General features: G+C 38.9%; 1 protein-coding gene across 4 annotated transcripts in view; it reads left to right on the plus strand.

Moving 5' to 3' along the window:
- The window catches only part of LOC101480701 (roundabout homolog 1), an 84,394-nt gene extending 82,511 nt beyond the window's left edge, over positions 1–1,883 (plus strand). For all 4 annotated transcript variants that reach the window (XM_076889009.1, XM_076889008.1, XM_076889010.1 and 1 more), the window contains 2 exons: positions 55–209; positions 476–1,883. In XM_076889009.1, the coding sequence (XP_076745124.1) occupies positions 55–209; positions 476–490 (170 nt within the window). In that variant the 3' untranslated portion in view covers positions 491–1,883. The remainder of the gene's footprint in view (positions 1–54; positions 210–475) is intronic.
- Positions 1,884–13,895: the final 12,012 nt, after the last annotated feature.

Consider the following 13,895-nt stretch of genomic DNA (forward strand, 5'->3'; position numbering starts at 1 on the left):
GATTAATTAATTAATTGACTGACTCTTTAATTGATTGATTTTCTCTTTTTCAAGAATTTGGGGACATTCTTCTGTACAGTCGTCCCTCTTTCCCATCAGGACAAACTCAGACAGTGCCAAATGAGTCTAATTCATCCAAATTTGCATCATCTGGAGACTCAAGGACTAAACAGGGTGGACAGGTGGCACCTTTGGGACAGGTGGAAGAGGTACATGAAAATGTGTAGCTAACACTTTGCGTGTGTGTGTGTGTGTGTGTGTGTATATATATATATATATATATATATACACACATACACATGAATACACATGAATACACATGAATATATATATATATATATATATATATATATACACACATACACATGAATACACATGAATATATATATATATATATATATATATATGTGTGTGTGTATGTGTGTGTAGGAAAAACAAAAAGAGGAATGAGACTAATGCTGTTTTGTTTCCACAGTTCCTGAAAAGCTAAGAAGCAATGTGAGCTCAACAGGAATATCCTATTGTTGCTTCAGAGAAAGGACTACAACCTTTAAAAAAGTGGAAAAGACTCCAAAAATACTGCACAATATAAGTTTTTTTAAAAGTCAGATTTCTCATTAAGTGTTGGAAAAAAAGGAAAAAAGTGCTCTCATCTTTAAGTAACTAGACTTTTATTTGATGCACTGTTTATTGTTTGCTTTCTTTTGCTGACCAGACTCCAGACACTGACCTGTTGGAGGCTGGCTCTAGTAATATAAATGCACATTTGATGGCGGTTGTGAGTGTCTACAAAAGTATTGTCCACAATGACTGCTTGATGCGGTCCAGTATGATCTTTGTTTGTCAGTTGTCTTGTTACTTTGCTATAATTGATATACAGTCATTACCTGCCATCTTGTAAATTGTTTACTGCCACAGAAGTGCTTCAAATTCAAATTTTATATAACAGTGTTAATGTTTTCTAAGTGATGTATATGTTGTCTTTGTATTATTTGTCCTACTTTGGTTAAAAAAGCACAATCACATAATTTTATTCTAAGTCATTGCTATATGAATTTTCAGTCCTACAGAAAACACGTTTTTTGAGTCTTGCTGATCATTTCATCATACTGATTGTTGATTGTGATTGTGCATTCAGTTGCGTACATTTCAGCTGTTTTCATTCAGATCTGAACTATCTGTTGTGTGTACTGAGAGAATTGCATGCAGATTCACCTGTAGGAGGTTTTACTTAACACCATGACTGCTTTGTCCTCCCACTGGGATGATGAAAGTTTGTTCACGGACTGGTTTCATTTATTGTTTCTCTTCACTGAATTAATTCTATCTACTCCTCTGTTCCCCTGACCCTGGCCAACTTATGGTGTAGAGCTGGACAACATGCCAGTCTGCCAAAATACAATATGTGACTCGCTTACTGATGTTAATTCATATATTGTAATTTGAAATACCTGGGCTGCTTGAAACCACAGTGACTACAACAGTCAGTGATATCCAACTACAAGCCAACCAAACTGTTATCAGTCCAGAACTAGACTGAAGAAGTCGCTTGAATGAGTGACAAAACATTTCTCCCACTGAAAAAAGTTTTGTCCAGATGAACAGAGCTGAACTTTTTGGGAACTAGGCAGCCAGTTACCTAAAATGTTAAACCGGTCATATGTAGCCAAACAAATGTTGAAAGTCCATTTAAGTAAGGTCAAGTAAAAAAATAACATTTATATAAAAAAAAAAAAACATATTTAAAAAAAACAAAAACAATCATTTTACTGTTTATATGTTCTAGAGTTTAGTCATATTGTCCAGCTCTATTCTGTAAGTTAAATATGGAACAAATATGTCACTTTAACTACTCTCTTCAAATAAATATTGCTGTTCATTAAGCGACAAGAAATAAGGTAGTAGTTCATTTACTAACACAATACTGACAATATTTATTCCACTTTCCAGTTTTAAGGAGACAATCGTTATCACCTCATGAAGAATATATATGGCTAAATCTGGCCACTGTACACACCATGACATTTACCCACATTTTTTGCATCTTTTTTCAAAAGTTAACAAACTTTGTCCTTGAAATGTATGTTTCTTAATGTGAGATGACAACTCCAATGCTGAAGACAAGGGTAGGATGCAACATGCATACAGACAGTAGCCTTTATTAATGAAATCAAAAGTCCAACCATTAGACAATCTACAAGGTGGAAAAGAATGATGACATTACCCAGTGGAAACAACCAGGGAACAGGACCTTATAAAAGGAAACACAGGACTATACAGACACTGAGAGGGAGCTAATTACACACTGAGACAACGGAATGAGCTGACCGTTGGTAAAAAGAATTCATGACAGGCAAGGACAATGGAGGGAAATGAACAAAGCAAAGCTCAAACTACACACAACAGAATACTATGTCAACATAAAACGGGAAATTAGAAAAAAAAAACCATGTAGAACAAACAAAAATACAAGAGAAGACAAGAGGAGAGGATGGAAATAAAACAATGACGTGAACTTGTCCTTTTTTCAGCTTTTGTCTGAAAATACAGAAAACACAAAATCCTGAATGTTTCCCCAGTGCTCAAGAAGTTCAAGTTATATGACATACAGTCCTCTGAAAAAGTATTTGCCCGAATTCCTATTTAGTTTTTTGCATATATTTCACACTTATACATTTCAGATCATCAAACAAATGTTAAAATTAGACAGAGATAACACAAGTAAATAAAAAATGCAGTTTTTAAAATGACTTAATTTCTTAATGAAAAAAAAAGAAGGTATCCAAACTTACCTGGCCATGAGAGAAAAAGTAGTTGCTTAAACCTACTAACTGAAAGTCACATTGCAGGGGAGGAACTTTAGTCCACTCTGCTTTGCAAAATTTGAAGAAAGGGAAGTCAGCCACATTGGAGGTTTTTCAAGTATGAAAGTTTATGCTCATTTTATGCTCATGTAATTATGCTCACGAAGGATCGCAATTACATATGAGTCCAACCAACTTTGTTTGGTCATTTTGTTCATGTTTTTAACCGTTCAGAAGTGGACTTGTTGATGTGTTTTGAGTCATTCTCCTGCTCTAAAACCCAAATAGAGTTTCAGAGCACAAAACTGATTGTTGGACATTCTTCTTCAGGATTTTCTGGTAGACAGCAAAATTCATGGTTCAATCAATTATGGCAAGTTGTCCAGGCCCTGAAGCAGCAAAGCAGCCATGGGCCATCACACCACCAGCAGCATGTGTGACTGTTCCTTTTATGAAATGCTGTGTTAGTTTAAAAAAAAGTTTACTGGAAGAGAGATCTTCCAAAAAGTTCAACCTCTGTCTCATCAGTCCACAGATGTTTGCGCAAAAGTCTTTGGGATCACGGGACTTTGTTTCTTTTTGGTCAGCATTGATATCTGGAACTCTCTTCCTATGGGTGCATTTTTCCAGTCTCTTTTTTATTGTGGAGTCAAAAATTCTTACCTTAACTGAAGCAAGTGAGACCTGGGGTTCTTTAGAAGTTGTTGTGGGTTCTTTCTGGCCTCCTGGATGAGTAGGTGATGGCCTCTTGAAGTCATTTTGGTAATCTAGTCATTCCTGAAAAGTTCCATGTTTTTGCCATCACTGTGATTTTCTTCCAAAGCCTTAGAAATAAATTTTTTAACTCTTTCTAAGCTGATAGATATAAAAAGCATTGTTCCTTACCTGTTTGTTGAGTTCCTTTAGATTGTGGCATGATGTGCTACTTTTTGAAACCTATTAGCCTGCTTCACTTTGTCAGACACAGCTAAAGAAACTGAAAAGAAACTCCACTTTCTAAAGAAAATGCCTAATCACAATTAGTTCATGATATCTGCGACATTAGCTATTATGAACATGTCGTCAAATGTACTTTAGGTCATATTTTTGTATTTGGTAGGTAGGTTGTTAATTCGTTTTTTGGTTTTTGATTTACAGATATTACTCAGTTTATTCAGTTTATGTTGCGCACCATCCTGGTTTGTGATTGTAAGGTGAGGTAGATTAGGAAACACAAGAAGAGAAAATGAGATTGTGTGATGGGATATGCATTTTAATTAACATCATATAAACCTTAAGCAACAGAGGAGTAAAACCATGTGAAATAATTTTAAAAAATTGCTATTTCATATGTCAACTCTCCCTGGACTGACACAGTAAGTGGTATGTCACCCACAAATAATTACTGTGATTAATTCCACTATAGTGATGATCAGTGTTTGGGAGTAACGGAATACATGTACCGCCGTTACAAAATATGAGTAACTGTATTCTGTTACCGTTTTAAAAGGTGGTATTTAGAATACAGTTACTTTGATGAAATGAACGGATTACAGGGCTGTATTTCCCTGTTTCAAATGCTAGGCTATGCCCTCTCTATTTTTAGTTTCCACGCCGGTGGAAACCCAAACAAAACACGCATTAAGAGGCTCTGATGTCTGTGTCTCAATTTCGCGGCCCATGTCACCTCTACTTGCGGCCTGCAGAATGACGTGAAGAAATATTTTTAAAAATTATTCACAAAAATTATTTCATATGAAGGCAATAGGCAGAGTGTTACAGGCATAGCCCTAAAGAATGTAGCCTCATGGGCAGTGTAGTCTGTGCTGCAGGGAGAATGGCCTGCCATACCCGTTATGTGTCTGTGAGCCAGGGAGTAGAAAAAGAGTAGAAAAGTACAAGTTGGCACCAACCAGAAACGGGAAATGGAAGCATGTAAATATAATAATAACCACTGCAGCCAAAAAGAGTGACTGACGAGCCCAGTTGTAAGTAAGCTATTAAGACTCGACTGTACACTGTGTTCGTGTTTTCCTCCGGAGCAATAAGTTCCGTTGGAGCAGCCTTTCAACACCTCTCTCTGTCTCTCGCAAAGTTGACCCAGACAACAAAGTAAAGCTAGTTTTCAGCTACGAGCCCAACATGGAACCCAACGTATTAGCCAGAGGTCCCTTTACGCTTTTACGGTTCGGAGCCCCGAACCTGTTTTACAGGTACGGAATAGTTTTCTATACAAGATCGCTGCAAAAAGTGCAGCCTTACCTAATGTCAACCTACTGTTACTCATTTTATATTAAGATTTCAAATCTAGTTGGTATTGGTATGGCAAATAACCTTCAGTAAAAGTAATAAATCACACAGCAATAGTACATTCATGTAGTTGTAAACGGCATGATAATATATTAAGTAATCCAAAGTATTCAGAATACGTCACTCTCATTGAGTAACATAACGGCTACGTTACAAAATACATTTTGGGGCATGTATTCTGTAATCTGTAGAGGAATACATTTGAAAAGTAACCTTCCCAACACTGGTGATGATGAGAAATTTATAAACATAGCAGAATAATGACCTTTTCATGTGTGCTGGACAAGCACATGATTATCCTCCAGAGTACATACTGCTTTAAGCCCTTTGCAATGATCACCTGAGATTCTGTAGCTGCCCTTTTGCTTTGCTGAAATGACATTCAGGAGTTTCATGACTGAGCCACAGCAATACTCAAAGCAACCTTTAAACTGTGTAAGAAATTTATTTATGTCATTTTGTTTTAGACTAAGCTATTGAACTTCTGCCCAGATATTTCAATATGACACCTCACCTTAGAGTTTGATTATCCATGTAAGTACCAAAAATTGTGCAAGCGTCTTCAACACCACTCACTTCACCAGAACTTGCAAGCTAAGAATGATCATTTTTCTCATCCTACATTGAAAATCGAACATTAGTCAACTGTTTAACAAATGTTTTAGAGGGATTTCAGGTCTTCAAATATATAGAAGGAAATTGGACTATCTATCCAGCACACCGCAGACCACGGCCTCTCTGTGTGAGGATCTAAACGTATTCTACGCTAGATTCGACACAGCGAACACCATGAGACCGGACAGTGTGCGCACCGCGGATGACGTCAGTGCGCACACTGTGTCTGAGGAGGATGTGCGGAAGTGCTTCAGGAAGGTGAACGCACGCAAAGCTACTGGTCCGGACGGGATTCCCGGCCGCGTCCTCAGGTCATGCGCGGCTCAGCTGGCTGGAGTGTTCACGCACATCTTCAACCTTTCCCTCTCTCTGTCTGTAGTCCCAGCCTGCTTCAAAATGGCCACCATCGTCCCTGTACCCAAATCCTCCACCATCTCCTCATTGAACGACTGGCGACCTGTAGCCCTGACCCCCATCGTAAGCAAATGCTTCGAGAAGCTGGTCAGGGACTTCATCTGCTCTGCACTACCCGACTCACTGGACCCTCTACAGTTTGCATACCGCCACAACAGGTCCACTGATGATGCCATAGCCCTGACACTACACACTGCCCTGTCACACCTGGAGAAGAGAGACACGTATGTGAGGATGCTGTTTGTAGATTACAGCTCAGCATTCAATACCATCGTTCCCTCGAAGCTGGACAGGAAACTGCAGGATCTAGGACTGAGCAGCTCCCTCTGCAGCTGGATCCTTAGCTTCCTGTCTGACAGACGCCAGGTGGTCAGACTGGGCAGCATCACCTCATCCCCCATCACACTGAACACTGGTGCTCCACAGGGGTGTGTACTGAGCCCTCTCCTGTACTCACTCTACACCTACGACTGCACAGCCACTAACAGCTCCAACATCATTGTGAAGTTTGCGGACGACACTACAGTGGTGGGTCTTATCACCAACGGTGATGAGACGGCCTACAGGGAGGAGGTCAGCGCCCTGACCCACTGGTGTCAAGACAACCATCTCACCCTCAACGTCGCAAAGACAAAGGAGTTGATAGTGGACTTCCGGAGGTGCAGAGAAGTACACACCCCCATCACCATCAACGGCGCTGCTGTGGAGAGAGTGAGCAGCTTCCGGTTCCTTGGCGTACACCTGGCTGAGGATCTTACGTGGTCAGTACACACAAACAAAACAGTGAAGAAGGCCCAGCAGCGCCTCTTCTTTCTCAGGAGACTGAAAAGATTCGGCATGAGCCCCCGCATCCTCAGGACCTTCTATCACTGTGCCATTGAGAGCATCCTCACTGGATGCATCACCACCTGGTATGGCAACAGCACCGCCTACAACTGCAAAGCTCTCCAGCGAGTAGTGCGGTGCTCTGAACGGATAATTGGAGGTGAGCTTCCCTCCCTCCAAGACATCTACAGGAAGCGGTGCCTGAGGAAAGCGGGGAGGATCATCAAGGACTCCAGTCACCCCAGCCATAAACTGTTCAGACTGCTTCCATCAGGAAGGAGGTTCTGCAGCATCCGGTCCCGTACCAGCAGACTGAGAGACAGCTTTTTCCATCAGGCCATCAGACTGCTGAACACGTCATAGACACCTCAGCTTCACTACTGGAACTTCAACATTATGCACTCCACACTGTATATAAATGCCACTTGTTTTGCACATATTCAACTCTGTATATTTTATATATTTTATTATTATTATTATTATTTTATTTTATTTTTTTACTATTTAATTTGTAAAAATGTGTATACACACACACACACACACACACACACACACACACACACACACACACACACACACACACACGTAGGAAAATATTTAGTATACACATCCAGAAATGCATACACTATTATATATTGTACATATATTTATTAGTTTCAGGTTGGCCATTCTTGTATTTTGCTCGTTTGTGTTGTTGTGTTTGCACATCTCTGTTGCTTGTGGGGCTCGCACACAAGAATTTCACTCGCATGTGCTGTGCCAGTGTGCCTGCACATGTGATGTGACAATAAAAAGTGATTTGATTTGATCTATCTATCTATCTATCTATCTATCTATCTATCTATCTATCTATCTATCTATCTATCTATCTATCTATCTGCTAAAAGTCAGACAAAGGTTCAGTACATTCAGTCTTGTATGATGAAGCAGTACCTAAATTACATGATCTGTATACTAGTAGTATAGACATTTTCCATAGAATTATGTCTTCATTACTTAGGAATGCTGAATCTATGCTGACTTATTCATAGTGCTACTTCTTGTAGCGACATCAGATGCTAAAATATTTATCTAACATCTAAAACACAAGATGGTGCCAGAGCTTCTCTAACGTCAGTTTTCATTCCATATATTCAGACTTCCATTTAATATATTCGGATTTTCATTCAATATATTCGAAGTTCATTAATTTCTTGATTTTTGACACACGGTCAACCGATTGCCAAGAGGAGACTAGGAGCCAACATAATCTTAATAATTAAAGCCTTTTTCATTAATTAAACCTTCATCTCTTGCAGTCCATTGCTCCACTCAACCTAGAAACAATTAATCTCTCTGTTTGGCTGTTTACCAACTCTTGCAATTTGGTGTTCAGAATGTACACAGAATTCCAAGGGTAGGGGGATGAATGGATGTTCTCTTGACCTTGTAAATAGGGCTGCACATTGCACTGAAGTCCCTGCTTCATCCTGCTCTTGCTTTAACACAACACAGCTGAAACATTTTGTGCAAAAAACGCAATGTAAAGACCTTGGTGGGTTTCAATCTACAGTCACCATCATCCAAGTTTTATTTTACAAGTGCCCTGAAAAGTTATCTATCATTCAGTTAGAGGACTTGTTGGACAACACCCTTGACTCAAATTACATAATCTCTGTCATGATAACATGAACCATTTACTTGTGGCTACAATTTACAGCACTCTACACATTCATTTGCTACATTACAAAAGAAAAAGACTCAAAATTTGCAAGAAATCCATACTGACACATTGTGGAGTTAGTAATACATATTAGCTCAAAATGTGCCTCTACAAAATGTACCTCAGTTTGCATTACCATCTGCTCCTTAATACAAGCTGAACTCTACTGACCCCATTAGACTTCTTTTAGTTAAGTGGCACAAATAGCCATTCAGCTGAGTAGCATTCTGGTAAACCTTTATGCATTGCAATATGCCATAAACAAAGTTATAGACATTCATTTTGCACAGGACACGATAAGAAGCGGGCAACTAAATGCATGGAAGAATAACAGAACATATTCCGTTTTCTGAGAAGAGAAAAACATGTTTGAAAACAGTCCAAATATTGTGCTTTTACTTTTCAAGGTTTAATGAACTACTTCATGTGTAAATAAAACCTTCCTTCAATAAAACCATGAGATGATATTATGTGTCCAATATGTACATAAAGGTTGGCTTCATTTACAGTTGGATTTCTTGAAAAGCTTGAGCGATATGACAGGTAAAACTAGTCAGAAGGTAATGTCCATCCCAATTCTCCAATAGCGTTTAAAAAAAATATGAACTAAACTTAGTCATAGATAGTATTAAACACAGTCAAAAAAGCCAGTGGAGTACCTTAACCTGCATTCTATCCAAAAGACACCTGATAGCAATTGTGTGTAGTTGCAAAAAGACAGGTTTATGGGAAAATGTATTTCATACATTATCTTTGTAAACACTTTCCTGGTGAATTTATGGTACCACTCAATTGTTTTATCTGTTTTGTAAGTGATTATCTTTGGTATGAAACAGCCCTCTTATTGGCTAATTGGTTGTCGGTCACAAATCATTAGCCCTTCCTTATCACATGTTTGGTTTTACAACCAGCGTGGTTTTGCTCATCTAGAGGCTTCAGAAACAAATGGGTGACATCACTGCAGTTACATCCACTTTTTAAACTGTCTGTGTTAGTAATATATTTATGAGAAAGCACAGCTTCACCTCTAAGGTGATGATTATGTAATCATTTCTAAACAAGCAGGCCCTATTTAAATGAACACACTTACATAATTTTATCAAGTCATTCATGCAATAAAGAACCTTTCCATTAATAATTTCAGTACTTTGATTGTAACTACATTGAATTCAGGACAGGATTAAGTTCTCCGAGTAATTCTGCTTCCTTCTCTAAAAATTATTTCTTAGCACCATGAATGACTGCTTTCATTTTTTCCCCCCAAGGACAACTGTCTACAGTGGGTTATTCAAGTGTTTGCCTTGGTTTCTAAGATACTGGATGTGCATGCGTGTGTGCCTGTGCATGTATGTGTGTGAGCTGCCAAGTTTCATTTTCAATTTTGCTCTGTTTATCCAGCAGATTCTCTGCAATCTGTTGACAAAGAGGCAGCCATGACAGCTAGGGCAAATGTGGCAAAATTGCACAGAGGCTGACAGAAAAAAAATGAAACTGATGGCTGTCAACTCTGAACAACTCTTTATAAGAGGACAGATCTATAGAGGCAGTATGGCTGAGTGCTGTGCTGCAAATAAAAATGTCGCTTCTGAACTAACAGTTGAACCGCAACTGTATCTCAGTTAGATGATCAGTTTTCTCCTCTTATCAACTTCAAAGGTTGAATTTTAATTTGTTGTGTTGTCATTGGTGGTTGGCCTCTCAAACACGTACGTGCGGTCATTCAGGCAACAGGATTTTCAGTATAATGGAGTTTATTGAGGATGTGCAGAAAACACTGTTGTGGGAAAGAAGCCCTGAGGTGATGAATACATCGATTAGCTTCGCGGCGGTGAAATAAACAGGTGGTGTCAGAGATAGGCAGCTTTTCTCAGCTCTGAGAAGCAGTGTTTTCCATTGCCGCTGACATTCTTGGTGACAAGGAGGGTGCCAAGGTTGAGGACTAAGGGCTGTAGAACACAGGTGTTAAATGAGAAGTTATGAGTGGGGAGAGGGGCAAGTAACAGACTGCAAATTTATGATTTTAAATTTATTACAGTTGTGTTTGAGGAAGATTACTTTCTCTTAAAGCAGGCAGTTGGTAAGGAATTAGGAGGCGACAGAGATAATGAATCTGCTGGTGAGGCGGAGCTCACTGCAGCAGTGGATAATTCAGATTTGTTTATGGAGCTATATCACTGTCTGTCACTATAAAATTTCACTGTGCGCAAGGGGAAGACGCGTCGCTCCGTGCCAAGACATAACTTACTGTGGCAGATGAGAAGCCAGGGGTAAGATGTCGAAAAGCTGCACTCTAAGCAAACACGGTGATACCAGAGCTTCATTGTGACATCACAGTTAGCATCAGGGCAAAATTTTTAAAACTGGCAATTAGTTAAGAAGATTATAAAGTGATATTTTCTGACAAAGTGAAAGTTTCTTGCAGAGTTTGTAGAAAGTCATTTGCTAACATTTATATTTTAAGAGCAAATGGATAATATAGTGGCAATTTATCAGTTTGATACAAACAAATAATTTCAACCGACATCATTATTAGCCATTAATCTTTTTGAGGGGGGGTCTTAATTCATGGTAATGATTGGTACATGATGTTGTTTGAAAAAAAAAAAACATCTGTATGATAATCTGTTTCTATTTTGTTCTAAAAAAGTTTAATTGCACTAACCCAAAATACATTAATATGGGGAAAAGAAATCTACATGCACCATATGAGTACATACTTTCCATTACATTTATGTATGCTCTTTATCATCATGTTTGCCTTCCAGGTTGTAAATCGCCAGTGTATGCATATCTTAAACTTCAAGGTGAACATAGCTAAACACCCTTTAGCACATACATGTGAAAGTAAAACAGCCTTCTTATGTCAGGCTTGCCCTGGCTCAAAGGAACTCCCATGAGAACGGCAGAACACAATAAAGCCAAGGCTCTTAAAAAAGCTATTTTGGCAATAGTACAGAGACAAGCTAACAAGAGAAGCTAAAATACAGATTTTACTCTCTTGGGGTCCTCCAGTAACTAGAGATGGATTTTGTTGCCAAGAATAAACAGCAGAACTTATCTTGGCTGCCACTTGTACACTGCGAGTCAGATCAAGTAGGCATGGACAAAGATACATATCAATATTGGCATCCATTTGGATTTACTTAGATACCTTGTATCACAGACTGCCAGGAGAGGCTTCACTGCTTCATGTCGGTGGCACAATGTGAAGTGGTAACATGAAGGATGAACCATTAGGGTGAACAAGATGAAAATAAATTGGCCACTGAGGGAGCTGAAGGCCATTGGCCTTTAGCTTACCCTCAGGGTAGCGGAGCCACAGAGCAGGACTTGGGGTCTCAGGTGGGGTGCATGTAAACCACCACACTGTTTGAATGTTGCAATTAGCCAAATGTCATGAGTCACAATTCAGCCTTTCGAGGCAAGGTTACACATACTCAGACTGAAAAGGTTGTCCACCACGTTGGGAAAATTTCATGAAATGACACTGCTCATGGTGAACTGCGATCTAAAAAAAAAGTGAGCAAATAGTTCTGTTTTTTCTCCTTTGAAAGTGAAAATAAACAAAAATTGCACAGCTGTTCATGTGCTATCTGAACAGCTACTGTGTAATTAGTGTAAGGTTGAGCTGTCATGTACACTATTTCTAAACCAAAAATGCATTATAATGAATGCAGCTCACTCTGATACCAGCTTATATTGGACTTTATAATGTTCTTTGCATTTCAATTTATACAGTGGCTCTTTACAAGCTCTTTAATTACTCTATCCACATTTCCTCTGAAAATGGATTTTTCTGACATTTCATGTGTCTAAAATTGTCTCTGCTCTGGGGTGAAAGCGCCACAGATATGAATATCCTGTACTGAAATGTGTTAATTTCGCTTTACATGTTTACATTAGCTTAAATAAAAATGTCTACTAACAGGAACTGTGTGAGGCTGACTTTGTCAGTGTAAATAGCAGACTGTTAATATTTCTCTTTTGCTGTTTAAAGTGACAAACCAAGCTGAAATTACTAACAACCTACAACCTGGCTAGTTCAATTCAATTCAATTTTATTTGTATAGCGCCAAATCACAACAAAAGTCGCCTCAAGGCGCTTCATAGTTTGTGGTAGCACAGATCCCCTCCAAAAGCTGGAAGAGCTATAACATCTCAAGCCCTACGATTTATTATAAATACAAAACGTTATAAAACATATACTCTACACATCCTTAAAAGATAAAACTTATTCAACAGTGTGGCCAAGCCTGCAAACCACCAACGATTCCTCTGAACACTTAACTTTTTACCCAGTAGATTACTTCCAAATGGATTTTCCATTAAGAAATGAAATATAGCTTCTATAATCAGTTCAGTGTTGTTTTCTCATAATAGTGTTATTACTACACTAGAGTTCAAATAATATGCAGAGTGGATTATTTCATTTTTTGTAATCAAATTGTTTTAGCTGTTTTGTTGTCATTATTACTACTTGTACCACAGTAAAACAGGGACTTCATTATGAGTAGTTTTCATTTGTTCGCAGCAATATCTGAAGAAGTGCAGCAGTTTCAGGCCAAATCGGTCCCCTGAGGGCTGAGAATGTATCTCAGCAATAAATTTGTTACAGTAAACTGAATTTTTATTGAACCAAAAGCCATAATGACCCACAAAGTCAGCAACATCACCGCTAGACCGATATATTAATGTATAGCTTTTATCAGACTGAGGTGTAGGTATTGAAATGCAGGGACCTTGTAATTGGGCTCTGTGGGCTAGGTTGTGAGTCTGCTCCTGTATTAAAGTCACATGTAGTACAAATTGGGTAAATTAGGAGGAGTCACATTTGGTGATGGGATTGTGTCTGTGTGCTGGGTTGTCCTTGTGATGGGATGATAGGTAGCTAAATTGAGTGAAAGTGTGACAAAATTGTCAACATGATGCTAATTTATCTGTCCTTGTGGCGCTTCTGGAAACCTAAGCAGTTGGATATAGCGTTTAAATGGTCAATTGAACATTGTACTCCTTGTCTGCACAGTATCTGCAGCCTGTCCATCCATTTCCAAGTTACTAATGCTGACAGGTTAGCCCACCCTGTGCATAGCACCTATTGCACCATTGCCTGAAGCAACTCTCCACAATGCTGATCGACTCCAGCAACAACAAAAGAAGCTATCTCTATGTAACATGGAGCTGTCATGGGGTCCCGAGATAATGATGATGGAAGTTGAGCCTGAAACTCTGAAGAAAAAAACCCAGCG

This window comes from Maylandia zebra, linkage group LG10, assembly GCF_041146795.1.
Source record: "Maylandia zebra isolate NMK-2024a linkage group LG10, Mzebra_GT3a, whole genome shotgun sequence".
In the NCBI taxonomy this organism is placed as follows: domain Eukaryota; kingdom Metazoa; phylum Chordata; class Actinopteri; order Cichliformes; family Cichlidae; genus Maylandia; species Maylandia zebra.